We start from the raw sequence: 15,301 nt of genomic DNA, 5'->3' as shown, positions 1-15,301 counted from the left end.
CTCTGCCCCCCCCCCACCCCTCCGATTCACTGCTGACGAACCAGTTCCAAAAGGAGCTGGTGAGAAAATAAAACATTGTGTTGTGTACATTAACACCTGGGGCGAGGGAAAAGCAGGGCCTTTGTCAGCATCATTAGGACTGTCAATGCCCATGACTTTCACTTAATAGGACAAGCAACACATGCTCACGATAGCTACATAGGACAGACTATCACTTGCAAAGGTGGTACAAATATAAAATGGTGCAATGGACGTGGCCATTATTGCAGTCATCAGGAAGAAAACTGCTTCTCTTCTGGTGAGATTGTAAAGATCTGGATCTGACTAAAGATAAATCCTTTGTAAAGTAACAGAGATGAACAAGATCATGATTCATGGCCCCACAATACCACAGAGTGGCCATATGAGACTTGTGCAGTTTAACAGTAACTCTAACTGGCTTGATAATCATTTAACAGAGGTGACATTTATCAACACATCAAAAAGGGGAAATGTAGTGTGAAAAGGAAAACATAATCACCAGTGTCTCAGTCTTGCCTTGTCTATAGGTTAAGGGATGTCTAAAAAATCTTGACCCAGACACACGTCTGCCCGTGGCTGCATTTAGTCAGTGAGAGCAGTAATAGTGTGTGACTGAAGGTGAGGAAACAGCCTCAGGCCTTCATCTGTGTTTAGATGTCAGCCCTCCTTGGGTACAATGTCTCCGTAGCCTCCTTGGCCTTTCTTACATGAGCTCTCAACATGGTCACCATCAGATGGCCTGAGGGAAGGGCACAGACACGCAAACTGTTCATACACACACATGGAACAAGAAGGAGAAAGAGAGCAGTAAAGTTTTACTAATACAGCATGAACTGCACAAACCACTGGTCGGTCCTCCTAGGCCTTTTATAGCAGACACCACAACAAAACACTACAGCAAAAGGATTGTAGCTAACAATGTTAACAGCAGCAGTGGAGCACAGCGCAGTTCTTCAGGTCTTATCCCAGTGCGCATATCTCTTTTAAATCAACATGGTCTGAACTTGTGGAAGCATGCTGTAGAGGTGTCTATTGATTACTGTACTTCTTGCATGAATGGTTGAGAAAGACACAATCTATCGACTTGTTGCTGGATTTCTGGAGTTGCCCACGAATCTTCTGTTAACGTCTTGGAATATCCATCAAATAAATGATCAGAGTGTGTTCACCGAGTGGAAATAGATGATGATATTTGTAGATTAAAATGCAAGAGAGATGGTTTTGTTACAGTGATTCTAGTTGGAGGATGGCCGATATTTCTTTGCCAAGATGCCTTTTACATGGCATTTAAACAGCAGTCTTGGAAGTTAAACTGCAGAATTACTCACGGAGGATGTGAAACACGTTTAACCATTGCACAATTTGCACTGCAAAATGATGGCGTTTTCAAAAGAAATCACCAAATTTCGTTGACAGGTGAAGACTCAATACAATATTGGTTCTGACAGGAGATAAATGCAAAGGTTGAAGCAACTGCTATTTCGACTATGTTATGAGCCTTTAAACTCATTATCCATTTTCTCTCTAATTGTCAGTGTATCAATTACCGCCACATCTCTGTGACCCTCTACTCTGATGCACGTGTAGCTGTCTGTGGTTGTCTGGGCAGAATCTCGACAGTTCACACTCCACCTCTTAACTACTGACGTGCAGAGGTCAAGACAACATGAAAAAGAGAATAAAAACATCATCAGATGCTCTGAAATACAATTTGCTGACACGCACAAGTGCAAACATTTTTATTCTCCAGACTCAAACCCCCCGAAGAGCCTTTTTCTTACAGCTTTCCTGAGAGGCCAGGGCAATCAAGCACTCTACCTTGTTAGGAGGTGTTAATTGGAGTTAGTCAGACTCCTCACTTTGTCAAGGAGTCTGACAAGAGAATTAATTAGAATTTGAGTATGTAAATCAATTCAAATTGGGGCGCTTATGGGGGAGGATTTGAAGTATTTTCACTGTGGAGAAACAGGTGCTGAGAACATGAGCCAAGCAGTCTCTGTGTGAATATTATGACTTCTCTTTTTGTGGATTTTATCTTCTCTAAACCACTTTTGGAGAGGCCATAAATCTACTGTATAAATAGAGGTGTTGAGCTGTACATTGCCCTTAGTTGGATGGCTGATGGACCATTTTACATTTAGCCTGTTTTCAAATTTCCTAAGGACACAAGCCTCGAATTCAGTTGCATTACTTAGGTAAATTATAAAATGTGTGAAAACACCATGGCAACAACAGACGGAATAGTAGGACTATGTGCTTTTGTGTTCTTGTCACCTAATTGGGTCTATGTTGTGAGTCATGTCATGTAAGACATGTAAATCTCATATTTAAATCGCACTTCACTTGCTTGAATTGTGAGCTTTGCTGTTACCTTGTAACACGTATTTGTACCTTGAAACTGATTGCTCAGCTCTTTCAGAGCATAAACACAACGGGTGTTGTTACAGGGATCAAGTAAACATGAATCTAACAAAATGGCTTTAAAACAGAGATCAGCTTTCACTCTGTGTGCCAGCTGGGGCCCTAGTCATACCATCTTGTACTTTAAAAATGACACTAAACTTTATCACTGGGAATGGGTGGTAGATTTAATGCAGCCAAAGCTTGTCCCGTTTTGAATGTGAAGTCCTAACTTGCAGTTGCTTATGTTGCTTTGAGAAATATTGATTAATAATACCAATTTGTCAAACTAAGTAAATGATATTGGAGAAGGAAGAGAACGTGAAAGCCACCAAATTTGAAAGCATTGTATTATACAGATCATGCAGGGTAGATGTTACACTACTTGTTGCAATGCCAGCTTATTGAAAGCAACCACTTGGGGGCCTCTATTTTAGAGGCCCAAATTCATGGCCTCCACAACGAGGCATAAAAAAATGGGGTTTACAAGTTGCCTAATTTAAACACACATCCACCGCTTAAAAAGACTTGAACAGTATTTATTTAGATTTCATTGTGACTTAAATGTCATTTCTCAGTTCCTGCTCCAACCATACATTTTTTGATTTAAGATATTTTCAAAAGGCCAGGAACTGCCACCTTTCTGTCTCAATAATATAAAGAAAACATACAGAGAAAGACATTTGGACAATGCTTTATGAAAAGCTGTTTTATTATCCATTTAATAACACCTCCATGAAGACAATTTGTACAAGATACATCACATTCTAAAGTGCACGAATACTGTACAACGAAAAATGACTTAAATACGCAGGAAGAAAAGAAAACAGGAAAATAAAATCATCATCACATTTGTGGCGAAAAAAAAATGTGATAAATTGTAAAAATAAAATCAAGAAAAAAGGGACATGCTTTTTTTTCAAAAAACAACAATCACTATGCATGTTTCTGCTCAGGTATGTGAGAGGGGCTGGCCTGGGAAAATAACCTTGTGCAGCTTGCTTGGGGGAACACTAAGCTTTGGCACCTTTAGAGAAAAGAGAAAAAAGACATTAACAAGGAATGGAGAGCACTCAGTAATAAACAAAAGAATTATATATAGTTTCAATAAATACAGTCTTAGGGGCTTGTGTAGAATGCATAATAACCCATGCCTTTTGGGTTGTCCTTGTTGTACTCCTCCGTAGTCAAGTCCTCACACTTGATTGTTGGGGAGTTCTCTGTGCTCGAGCCCCCAGGAGACATCCTGCGCCTCTTGCAGATCATGGAGTACACACCAGAATCAGTAGAGTCCACCGATTTCAGTGAGTGGGACGTCTCGATCCAGGTTGAGGCTGTCGGCGCGCTCTCCTCAGGCAGCTTGTCTTTAGTGGCCCCCAGCTGATCCTCTGGGAAGGCCGGGGGGCTCGGGCGAGGGGACCATGGCAGGCCCGTGGTCATCTTGCGCTGGTAAGTGCTTCGGGTCCCCCAGCCGGCTGCCATTGAGGCGAAGGCCGAGTCTGGGTAGTAACTGAGGGCGTGGGATGTCTGCAGGGACAGGGGCTTGATGCCATAGGACAGCAGGCTGCTGGTGGAATAGTCATTGTCATACGACAGGTCCAGCTTGTTGGAGCCCGGCTGCTGAACTGGGGGCACAAACCAGCGCTGGGCAGAGGCGGCGGCGCTGGCGTCCTCACTCTGCGGGGAGAGAAGGCTGTTGGTCTGGGGGACGGCCCGTTCCCCCGTGTAGAAGCGGTTCTGAGGCAGGTTGTTGACAAACTGGTCCTGAAAGAAGGGCTGCATGGCGTAGCGGGCCCCGGGCACAATCTGGGTGGAGCGAGGGGAATCTGTCGGGGATGGGGTCAGCCTGTCACTCTCGGGGGCCGTGTACATCCTGTTGATCAGAAGAATGCACATGAAAAAAAATTAGATGCCTACGAAAGTTCAGTGTCTAAGATATGCACCGAATTATGTACCACAGTAAAAAACAAACACATCAACCACACAGCTCAAAGTGTAAGATACATACGAGTCATAGTTGTCCCGGAAGCCTTTTGCAAATGGGTTGTGATCAATCTTTAGCTGCGTGATCTGAAAAACAAACACACAGAGACATTATAATCCTGCTTGCATCATTACATATAATATACTATATATATATATATATATATATATATATATATCTTACAGCAAGTAAATGTACCACTGCTTAAGAGCAGATATTCAAGATATTGTTCTGATTCCTATTTTATTTTATTTTTTTAATCAAAACAATACAAAACAAAACAAAAAATCTAAATCTTACATCTGTGTTCTGGTAAGCGGTGACGGCTATAAACTGGTTCTCTGGGAAGGTGAAGGTTTGAGTTCTGGCCTCGTTGCTCATGTCCTCCACTCCGTCTTCTGTCACCTCCACAATGTGCAGCCGCGGCTGGTATTTATGAAGCGACTGCAAGACTATCATCTGCAAGGGGAAACGTGTGACAGAACATCAGCGCCGTGCGTTTCAGAAACTGAAGCATCACATTCTCAATTCCATCAAAATAATTGAAAATGTATAAATATTAAAGATTGCAATCATTCTGAATAGTTTGTAATTCAAAAGATTAACATAATAATTATTATTATTTTATAAAACACAATGAATATTGAAAACACATCGTATTGAATTTGTGCATATGAGAGATCAATGTCAGAAACCAGTAGGCCATCTAACCTGTGTGTTGTTGTTGTTGGCTCCTTTATTGTTGGTCAGCTTCAACTTGCCAAAAGAGATTTCTTGCCTCATCCAGTGAGCACCAGTGTTTGGGGATTCAGGATGAACATACATCTTGTTACCTAAAATTGAAATAATGTATTCAGTTAAATGACAAAGAGAAATCCTGCATCTTTACATACAGCACATAAAAATTATATCCTGCATTCTCACCCCCCACCCCCCCCCCAAACTACTCATTCCCCTGGTCACATTATTATAAAGTCAAACAGCTTGCGGTTGAAAATGTTGTGAAGTACATCAAAATACAATAAAATATATTCCCTTAAATTTCTGTTGTGTAAGAGATTATGCTTTTCTCCCAATTTAACATATTAGAATCCCAAACTTAAATTGCTCAATAGAAAACTCTTAAATTTTACTAAATTTCTAAATGAAGAATTCACAATTTTTCATTGCATCCTATTCAAATATATAAATTAATGTAATACAGGAATTAGAGTGCTGGTGATTTAAAGGGCATGTTAATAATCAGAAATGGGTTTTTGTTTTGTTTTGTTTTAAATGCACCAAAAACCTACATTTTTGTCTTTAAAACATTCAATCAAAATTTGACAAAAGAGAAATGTGGTGCAATATTTCTCCCCCCAAAAAAAGAAAAAAAAAGAACAAGCTATAATTAATTACGATCTTATGAAAAAAAAGAGCAAAATTACAGAGTTAAATACAAGTTAAATACGTGGGTGTTAAACTCACCTTGCATATTATTGTCTGCTTTCCCACAAGTGACCCACTTTCCACCCTGAAAGCGCCAGTGATTCGGGTCAGCCAAAACAACTTCTACAAAGACATTGTAATGGGCCGTGAGGTTGAGTCCAGTGATGTTGAAACTGAGGAATGGGAACATCCGTCTGGAAAAAGGCAAACAAGACTAATTAACAGCTGTGTTCAGAAAGCACGAGAAACACTGACAGAACGTTGGCATGGGCGATGTGTTCATGTGTTGCATTTTGCAAAGTGAAATAGTCTATTTTTTATTATATCAACGCAATTATAAGATAACGTATTGTGTGAGTGTGTTTTTACAATTTTCAAGAAACGAAATATTAATTTAAAAAGATCAAAACGCTTAAAAGAATCGTGTGCGTAATTTTGCTCGTGCGTAAAAGGTGGTGAATTTGTTTTTGGCCCTATGGTGAAATATAAAAGTAAAAGGACAAACATTTTATATAAAAACTATTTCGTTAATCTGTGAAATGCTTGTTCGTAATTATTAATGAGGCATCTCCTTACCTGCCCTGTTTGGTGATGATCATCTCGGTCTGGTGCCGGTGGAACTTGAGCCACAGAGGCCGGTTGCACAGATACACCTGCGCCCTGGCTCCGGCGGCGGAGCCCGGCAGAGACATGGAGCCGATCCCCGTCCCCGACCCCGGATAGGAGGGGTACAAACAGCCGGGACCCTGGCTGAACTGGTACCCTCCGCTGCTAAACTGACTCCGGCCGGTGCACACGGACGAGGAGGAGAAGCCCGTTGGCGGCAGGACGGATCCGTAATGAAGCGACGCCGGGTACCGGGAGCTGCTGGAGCCCGTGTACACGGAGCCGGTCTGTCCTGCATAGGGGAAGAGGGAACAGGGGCTTGCCATGTCGGTACTCGCCTGGGACGACGAGATGAAGTATCTGTCAGAGCCAAGTTCGTCTATGTTGTACCGCCGAGCGCTCGTCAGCTCGTCCTCGCCGAGCACCGGGGAGCCTTTCCTCCCATCGGGCCCGGTCTTAGTGAAAGTGTCCCCCTCACTCAGCATCCCGTTCCCCACCCCGCTCAGATATTTCTTAGGAGCGCTGCTAGACTCTGATTCCGTCCGGTCGACTTCTTGATATTCAAGCTGCGACGACGGCCTCGGGCTGTTGTTGGCACTGTCCGACGAGGAAAGGTTGTAAAAGGTTTTGGGTAAATTGATGCTAGCGCTGGGAAGGATGTTCTCTAGCTGCATTGTTAGCAGATCTTGCAATAAATAAGGAGAGTTTTCTAGAGTCCAGAGAGTGAAATCTCGGCCGAGGAGGCGACACAGCCACCGGTGCCCTGGTTGCTTCTGTCTCCCTCCCTGACGGATGATGGTGATGATGATGATGATGGAAGGAGGTGAAACCTTCTCCTCACTTGAGGATTTTCAGATCAGACTATGGGCTGGACTTGGGATGTTGAGCGGCTCTTATAAGATGTACTTCTCCACACACCCAAGTGATTGTCAGCGAGAGGGGAGGAGCTTTGTGGAGGAGCATGCAGGGGCAGCAGCCCTGCAGCCTCTGCTTTAATTCAATTACAAAGTGTCTGGTACAAATAACACCAAGAGAAACTTAGGTTTTTTGTTTTTATTGTCATATTTCAGGCCCAGACATCTCTCCACGTGGACTGAATCCAACATTCCCGCCCGAGTTGCAATAAACTAAAAGTGCAAATTATCCTCGGATTCTGATCGACTTTATGTAAAACAGAAGATGAGCAAGATTTTTTTCACATTTTTACCTGAAAAAAAAAAAAAAAACTAAACAAAAAAACTAAAAACGAGATGGCGAAAAGTCTGAATGAAACCCACCCCTCATCGCGCGCGGACAGACACTTCTAAACTTTCAGCTTCGGCTTCAAGTCACAGCAGCAAAATAAATACACGTTCAGATTGTCAGATGACTTTCACTCACTCACCCCAGAGGATTTACCCTCGATTAACAGCAAACAGCGAGACCTTTCCCCTCCCTGCAAACACTCCAACAACACGTTAGAAGAAAAAAAAAAATCACATGTGCACCTTATTTCCTATAATTGGACTCCGCCGCCTCTTCCACTTCCAGGTTCTCAGTCCTGGCTCCAATAAAATCACCCACTGTCAGAACTGACTGAAAAGGTGTATATGACTTAAAAATAATACAGATAAAAAAAATGTTTTTCCTCTCTTTTTTAAATTATTATTTTGTTTCGTCTCGAATTAAGAAAAAAAAAAAGTCGTTTGAAAGGAAAGTATTTTCTTTCAAATAAGAAACAAGCTTTTCCTTCCTTTTTCACAGGCTGCGTGAAAAATGCATTATTTTGTCAGCAGGGTTTTATTCATCCACAGAAAATGAAAAATACAAATATTTAATATAATGCAAATTAATACAGTGCTCTGCTTGAATCTCTGCTTTTTCTGTGTTTATCTTTTTCTTTACATATTTTAAATGAATGTAGATTGTTTTTTTTAATTCATGGACCTGTCATAGATTACACGAAGCTTGTTGAATAACAGAAAATATAGGACAAATTAGAATTGTCTGATTTAATTTATCTATATAAGAAAAAAATATCAAACCGTTTACATTGAATAGAGGGTGTGAATATTTGAAAGTAGTTTCATGTTGTTGGGCTACACACGGTGAGGTTTCTGAATTCAGGCGTGAAAAAATGTATTGTGTTTTACTTTCTAAGTGAGGAGGGGTTTTAACAGGAGTGAGCTGCCGTGATTAATTGGTGGTGGTGGTGGTGGTGGGGGGTGCCCATCGGAGAGACAGGATGCACTGTACAGCAGGAGCCTTGCATGCACGCGGAGGCACAGTGATGAAAATAAATAGACCTGGAGAAGGAAAAATAATCACACATAATAAGAGACAGAATTTATTCTTGTAAAAGTAAAAAGAATATAAAAGAAAAGGCTACAATGTAAATTATTTTGGATTGTCTCTCTCTCTCACACACACACACACACAAGAGAGAGAGGGAGAGAGAGAGAGAGAGAGAGAGATCGAAAAGCTCTGAAAGCAGAACTACTCAAAGAAACATGTCGCACATCAGAAGTGGTTGATTCTGTATCTCGTCTTCATGATGGAGGGATGTCAGCGGTGACACGCGGACAGCGCTCTCTAGCGACCGACCAGGAGAACTGACTCGCCTCCTCCCCCATGAAAGTAACTTCACAGTGTAACAGAGCTGCACGCGGCCCGTCAGCTCTCACTTTTTCTACTTGTATCTCACTTTACATCATCTTCAACTGGAGTGAGCTCAGCTTGTGTCTGTGTTTGCATCTGCCTGTGTGTGTGTGTGCTTGTGTGTGTGCCTGTGTGTGGGCAGTTTTGTGCATGTGTGAGTCTTGAAGTGAGCTGGAGGGGGAGTGAGGGGGGTGAGATGAATTTGGGGAAAATGGGGATACAAATCTGTGAAAAGCTGAGGGAGAGTCTCGGCTGGAGGCAGATTGGCTCGTGTCATAAATGGGACAGTGAAGCTGGAAATTGGGCCATCAGGGGACCAGAGCTACATGCATGCAGCACACAGCCTGTCAATCAAGACCCAGACCCTTCCCAGATTATTGCACAGAGCATATGACTGATATCAAGCTTCTTCTTTTTTTTCTTCTTCCATTTGATTTAAAATGGGCTCCATTATTTACTTTGACCTGTCTCTCAACAGAGAATCTCACTCATCTGCAGCATAACCAAATCCTGATTTTCACCAATCACCTTCCCTTTTTTTCTGCTCCCTGCAACTAATGCAGGAGTCCTCAGGGAAACCTCTTGGGGGTTTTGTGAAATAGGGTTACTCTGAGCCATTAATTCCATGTTAGCTCATTTTTATTGTGAATACCTATTTTTCTGTGAATCCCAAAGGCACACGGTCGGCCGCAAAAGTCTAAATTCACAAGCAGAGAAAAGGCGAACTATGAGAATCATCAGAGGTCTGTGACATTGATCTCGAACTGAACACAATATACTTTCATGTCCTCTCTCTCTCTCTCGCCTGCTCTCAGTCACACACACACACAAAAAACACAGCAGAGGTGCTGCTATCTTGACTCACTGTTGCTACAGCCTGTCACTCTGTGCTTAGAGGGTGAATCTATATATAGTTCAAAGGAAACTGCATTTGTATTAGAGGAAAAGTCAAGCATGTCACACCTGAGCTGTCAGCGCCTCATTAGCATGATGCTAGCATATGGCTTTTCTTATATAATGGCCCGATGCATGATCAGCAGCTGAGTGATGATGTTAAGGGACACATATTGTTATGAAGAAAAATCTGGCTTTCATGCCACCTTGCATGGACACAACCACTGTAATTCTTAACAATATGTTTTCAAGATATGTGAAATTTCCTCTATATGGATTATTTCACAGCTGCTCCTGTACTTTACAGCTTTGTTTCACAGACGATTGCAAAAAAAAAACAAAAAAACCCTGTAAAACAAGCTTAATGTGATTGTTTTAATGGCCGTGGTCTGAAGAATGTTGGTTTTCCTAAACGACCCCAAGACTCAGTTGACATTTTAAAGCTAGAAAACAAAATAAACATGATTTACAGGCCACCTATAAACAAACTAATTCCAAATGAGGTGGATGTTCAGGTCTGATTCATAAAGGAGCTCCCACTTGTGACCTGTCAGCATGTTTCTTGACCACCTATAAAAGTCCAAGTGTGTCTGAGATGACCCTCTTTGGCCCCGGGCCAGGGCCCGCGCGACAGGGGGAAGGGAAGTCTTACCATATTGTTGTCAGAGTAGATCATCAACACAGCACATGAAAGGAATACATTCCAGGTTTTATGGGCCAAGGTGGCTGCTGAAACCTTTGCTCCGGAGTGAATTCATGTACCCCATTGCAAGGATTAATAACGCAGGTCTCATTAGAGATCCTCGCCACCGAGACCCCTGGAGGGAGGGTTGCTGGGAAAAGAACCGAGTGCAATGTGCACCATGCCAGCGCTGCGCTCCTCCGCAAATCATCATCCTCAAGAACATTTTTATTGGAAAGAATTTATTTCACAAGTTTATCAAAGATGTCCCCCAGTATATTTTCCAGTGTGTGGGGATTGCTAACATTTAATCAAAGCGCTGGTCTTTACACAAGGAAAGCTTATGTTACAGACATGCTGCTGTCTTCAAAGATACGAAGGTGACAGCTTTCATGAATTTCCATTTGAGTACATATTGCTTTCATCAATTACTTTCTCTTTTCCTTATTTCCCTGTCCCCTCCACTTTCCTGGTAATTTAAACAACACAGGGTTTTCCCCTCCGGATCGGACAAGATGCATTTGTACAAAATACATCTTGTTTCACATTTTTGTCTTTTTTTTATTATTACCTGCTCAAAGAACATTAGAATATGTAAAGTGTATTCATGTTTTATGTCATGTAGGTTGCTCCACATGTCATTCCAGTAGAGCAAATTATCATGAAATGAGAATCTTTCCCATCTGCAGCCAGTCAGTGAGAGAGACCCGCGGGAATTCTCTGTCTATATGCAGCACATTTGAATTCCTCAAAATACATTAGATTACGCCAGATTGCATAAAACCATCAGATGCTACTTTGCGTCATATCAACAGATAAGTCTCAATGTCAGCATGTTGTTGCATGCATGCATTTGGATTTTCTTCTTCTTTTTTTTTCTCCTGTCCAGCCTGTGGAGGAACCGGTGGATTATTGAGGAAATGTATCTGGGGATATTTGAGACCAATACTTTGGTGATGCACAGGTTTTCAGGGGACAATGATAATCCACTGTGTTAAGACAATTCGTAGAAAAATAAGGTGTACTGGCTGCATTCAGGGAAATAGGATTGAAGCTGCACTCACTGTATTTGATTCCCCAATGCATGATAACATGATTTTTGGATTACTGCATTACAGAAGTGTCACCCAGGGCCTGTGGGAAAAGCGGCAGGTACACAGTAAGGAAGCAGGGCGAGTTTCAGGTGCTTCTTATCTGATTTTTTTTTTAATCCTCTTTCACAAATAAAGGAATGATCACAGAGAACAGCCAAGAGGTTATGTTTTCTAGATGTTAAAGGACACAGATTAAATGCACATAATTACTGTGAAATCTGTCACATTTGGATTGTAAAAAAAGAAAAGAAATGCTTAAGTAAGTGTCTCCAGTAGGGAGTTAACTACAGTTTTTTTTTATTGAATTGGGTAAACAGATCACTGAACTGATTTTGACACATCCAACCTTTTACTTTCACTCAGTGTGTCGTCATGAGCAGAACATGAAGCCGACGACGCCAAGTGTGGATGAGAGTAGTCCGGTGGCCCGAGTCTCACCCTCATCCCCATTTTAGCATCAACCTTTGTTGACCCACTTCTCCCAGCCCATCCTCCAGAAACACCAGAGGAATTGACATTAGGGACCAAAGGAAAATAGCAGGTGCTAAAAGTTTGACAGCGTAGACTGGATATATGTGTTCCCTAGAACGTGAGGTGTAAGGGAGGGTGGCAGAGTTGTATCGACTCGGCATCAAGCCTCCAAGATAACACGCCTTCTCTAACAGGCATACTCTTGGCCGAGCAGAGTTGGGGTGAGCTGGGGTGGGGAGGGAGAGAGGGGAGAGGGGAGAGGGAGGAGGGGAGAGGGGAGAGGGGAGGGAAGGGGTGGGGGGGTGGTCCCACGCTTGAGCTCGTCAACCAACCAGCCACGGCCACCAAGACACAGCAGCTCGACCCAGCTCACCCCTGGTTCTCTGTCCTTTCCCATAGCACTATTACTGCCAAACAAGCTGGGCTTTTATCACATTGCTAACCCTGACTCAGAAACTGCATTTCAGAAGGACCCTTTATTTTTTTTCTCCACTTGCCTTTTTTTTTTTTTGGACAGGGAACTCAAACAGATTTACACCACAGGAGTATTCTGCTGCTGCTCCTGCCTCAATGTGGTTAAATCAGTGAGTCAGAAGTGAGAAGAGTTTTAACACTTCTCTCTCCTGGTATGAAAGCTTCTACAGCGACACAGAGGAAAGCCCTAACTGACTTACTGTCTACCAAACACAGGCATATGCTAGCGGGAAGGAGGTTATGTAGACATGATTAATGGTTTAAGGTTGACCCCCCGGTGAAACATTGATGTTGCCTTGGCATCTTCAGTCTCCTCTGGGGAGCAGAGACTACATTCACAGTGCTAGAAGGCCCTGTCACTTTCAGTCAAACAACAACAAAAAAATCATCGCATCCCTCGTTTATCTGACTCCCAGACACATTTAAGCCAATATTATTATTTCTTTTTTATTTTTTTTATTGTTTTGTGCCATTATATATTGAAGTATTTGATGAAATGCCAAATTATTCACTGAAAAGGCTCCTATTTTTGCTCTGGAGAAATGCATCCAGCAGCCATTAGATATAATTAGAGACCACAGAATGCTTTTGTATTAAAACATTTGCAGCAATTTGGCAGCTGTATAATTTAGATGTACTGGGTCATGCCATGCACATACATGGAAACACACACACACGTGCGCACACATTCTCACACACAACCATATACCCTCGCCGGCGTGTATGCACACACGCTCATATATGCCCACACAGAGGGACCTCAGTGCAGCGGACACCTTCAATATTGAACCCAGACCTAGGCCTGGTCTCTGTATTTACATGTAAATGGTCTACAACAATCTGCGGCCCCTTTCGTCTGCTCCGTCCCTCCAGCCGTCTGGGCCTGGGGAAGAGAGCTGCTTGTCAGATGGGGGGGACCACATCAGATGGGCTCCCGCGGTAATGGAGCCAAATGCTTCTAAGGGAGAGGGAAGAGGCTGCCTGCCTGGCAGCCACTGAAACAGCAGGGACTCCCACATAGCATGGAAGTGGTCCATGGTTTGGTCTCCTTATCTGACTGGAGAGCAGGGGAGAGACGTAAAGGACTGAGTGACAGGCCTTGTATATGGATGAAGACCAGAGATGACATGGGGGAGCGGCCCACTCATGTGTGGTTTACCAATGAACAGAGTGGGACTATTTAGTGAGGCTTCCTAGAAGAGGTCTCAGAACCTGGTCTTCTCTTTGTGGGTAGAGGTGTTATATTTGACAAGTGTATATGTGGATGTGGAGGGGTGGGTGTCAATGATAAGAAATTACGAACAGCAGTGAGCATGCATGTCCAAGTCACATGGTGGAGGGAAGGAGCCTGTCTGTATTTGTTCCTTCTGATCGTCTGTCAAGTGTTTGTGTGTCCTTCTGTGCTGGCGGGTCAGATATGGTGGAGGTCTAGACACATGGATGAAACATTCTGTCTGACGAGGACGGAGGGGAGGGGGTGCGCTTGTTTCGAGGTTCATCTGATGGTTGTAGACCTTGATAGAACAAACCAGCCGAGACCCACACTCGGCGTTAATGGTCCAGATTTCATTTAAAAAAAATCTGGTGTGCGTTTAACGATTCAAGCTGGAATATTCTGATTTAAGGGGAGGCAAAGTCAAATATAAGGAGCGTCTGTCATGTAGAGGTCAGAGGGCACCACGATCTACACCTGTAAGCACAAACACACTTGTAATGCAACAAAATGATCTAGAAATACAGACAATCCTGATATAACTGCGATCGAAAGAGGAGTTGGGGGTCAAGTGTCAATTGATGATGTTGATTACTGACAATAATAGAAGATATGGATTTTTAACGATATAGCAATGAGAACAGTGTTTTAATGTTGCAGCTATACATTGTTGTAAAATAAATGCTAGTGGTTTATCAGGTGATGTAATGGTGTAAAACCTGAAAAATTCTTGTTGCTCTCTGAAATATTAATTTCGGATTGATTATCCATTAAAAACAAAAACAAAAAAAACAACACCTATTTACACATTTTAAAGATTTTTTACCCTGATGTAAAGGGATAGTTCAACATTTTGGCAAATTGGCCCATTGCCATAATCCCTATAGTTTTAGGAGTAGGTTCGTAGAGTAGTTCGGAGATAGAGGCAAATACAGAGACTGCTTGCTGAAAAACTGCCCCCCACGGGAACGTGCATCAGCGATTTTGCATGAGTTTACCTTGAAAACAACTCTGTCTCATAACGTTCCATTATTATCTCATAGCGTGGTGAATGTGCAGGTCACAACGTGTCCATAAGAGCGTTTTGGAGTTGTTGGATTGTGTATTTGATGAGTTTGATGAGGGAAACCAAGAAATTCCATTAGCCTCCGTAGCGTAGCTCTGAGCAGCTCACAGCTCTGCTCCGCCGTTCTAAAAATAGCATGCACCGACAATTAAAGGTAACGAACCTACTCCTAAAACTATAGGGATTATGGCAATGGGCCAATTTGCCACTATCCCTTTAAAGGTTAGCAGGGTTAGCAGAGTTTTTATGACAGTGAAAATGTGCTCTAATGGAGCTCCGTAGAGAAAAAAGTGACCAAAACAGAGAAAAAGCAACAGACTTGCATAGTTCC

At 42.6% G+C, this 15,301-nt stretch overlaps 1 protein-coding gene across 2 annotated transcripts; it reads right to left on the bottom strand.

The window, feature by feature from the left end:
* Window positions 1-3,103: 3,103 nt before the first annotated feature.
* On the bottom strand, window positions 3,104-7,304 carry eomesa (eomesodermin homolog a). Of its 2 annotated transcripts, XM_085791317.1 has the most exons (7): window positions 6,410-7,304; window positions 5,873-6,027; window positions 5,117-5,238; window positions 4,706-4,864; window positions 4,430-4,491; window positions 3,576-4,294; window positions 3,104-3,448 (listed from the first exon to the last, which is right to left on the bottom strand). In XM_085791317.1, the coding sequence occupies exons 1-7, from the start codon at window positions 7,111-7,113 to the stop codon at window positions 3,435-3,437; spliced, it is 1,935 nt and encodes a 644-aa protein (XP_085647443.1). In that variant the 5' UTR covers window positions 7,114-7,304; the 3' UTR covers window positions 3,104-3,434. The 2 variants fall into 2 exon arrangements, with proteins under 2 accessions (XP_085647443.1, XP_085647442.1); XM_085791316.1 differs by having other exon boundaries at window positions 3,357-4,294.
* Between the last annotated feature and the right edge of the window lie 7,997 nt (window positions 7,305-15,301).

Source organism: Trachurus japonicus, chromosome 11, assembly GCF_045865225.1.
Source record: "Trachurus japonicus isolate A0001 chromosome 11, Traja_1.0".
NCBI classification, from domain to species: Eukaryota; Metazoa; Chordata; class Actinopteri; order Carangiformes; family Carangidae; genus Trachurus; species Trachurus japonicus.
This window is presented reverse-complemented; position numbering and strand designations above follow the sequence as displayed.

What these genes read in the sequence shown, in the direction of transcription:
- eomesa (XM_085791316.1), bottom strand. Translation starts at nt 7,113, where the DNA reads ATGCAGCTAGAGAACATCCTTCCCAGCGCTAGCATCAATTTACCCAAA. An exon ending in ATCATCACCAAACAGGGCAG is followed by an intron (nt 6,028 to 6,409) that starts GTAAGGAGATGC and finishes GCCTTTTTCCAG; the next exon opens with ACGGATGTTCCCATTCCTCA. An exon ending in AGCAGACAATAATATGCAAG is followed by an intron (nt 5,239 to 5,872) that starts GTGAGTTTAACA and finishes TTTCAATTTTAG; the next exon opens with GTAACAAGATGTATGTTCAT.